The sequence below is a fragment of the Eimeria tenella genome, genomic scaffold (genome assembly GCF_000499545.2).
Source record: "Eimeria tenella Houghton genomic scaffold, Eth_scaff1770, whole genome shotgun sequence".
In the NCBI taxonomy this organism is placed as follows: Eukaryota; Apicomplexa; class Conoidasida; order Eucoccidiorida; family Eimeriidae; genus Eimeria; species Eimeria tenella.
Window position 1 is genome coordinate 4,912 of NW_013541599.1, and position 723 is coordinate 5,634.

Consider the following 723-nt stretch of genomic DNA (forward strand, 5'->3'; position numbering starts at 1 on the left):
CTGCTGCGGCCTCCCCCTCAGCCACCTCCTGCTGCAGCTGCTGCTGCTCCGCTCGCGCCGCCTCCACCGAACGCTGCAGCTGCTCCAGCTGCTGCTGCTGCTGCTGCAGCGCCTGCTGCACCGTCGTTATTTGCTGCAGCTGCTGCAGCCGCTCCCCCAGCTCCTTGTCCTTCGCCTCCAGCTCCTGCAGCTGCTCCCGCGTTTGCTGCAGCAGCGGCCCCACAGCAGCAGCAGGAAGGCCCTGCAGCAGCCGCGCTGCATCAACTGCTGCTTCGGCTTCGTGCTTCAGCTGCAGCAGCCGCTGCAGCTGCTCGTGGTGCTGCCGCAGCGTCATCCCCTGCTGCTCTGCTGCTGCTGCTGCTGCTGCTGCCGAACGCTGCAGCAGCGAGTTCCGGCGCGACTGCAGCTGCTCCAGCGTTGCTGCTGTCTCCTGCTGCTGCTGCACTATTGCTGCTATCTCCTGCGTCGCCGACAGCGCAAACTCCCTTTCTTTCGTTGCTGCTGCTGCTGCTGCTGCTGCACTTTCCAGCAGCGAGAGGCCCTCCTCCAGGGCCTTCTCTCTTGCTGCTGCTGCTGCTGCAGCACGGCGCTCCGCCACTACCACGTACAGCAGCAGCAGCGCCAGCAGCAGCAGCCCCACAGGGCCCTGCAGCCGCTGCCAGAGGTCCTTTCGCCGCCGCCTCTTCTGCTGCTGCTGCTGCTGCTGCTGCTGCTGCTGCTGCA

At 66.8% G+C, this 723-nt stretch overlaps 1 protein-coding gene across 1 annotated transcript in view; it reads right to left on the reverse strand.

Annotated features, from left to right (window-relative positions):
- Positions 1-718, reverse strand: part of ETH_00035455 (uncharacterized protein) — a gene marked incomplete at both ends in the record, with an annotated part of 2,686 nt that extends 1,968 nt beyond the window's left edge. The window contains one exon of the mRNA XM_013373819.1: positions 1-718. Coding sequence (XP_013229273.1) covers positions 1-718 — 718 coding nt within the window.
- Between the last annotated feature and the right edge of the window lie 5 nt (positions 719-723).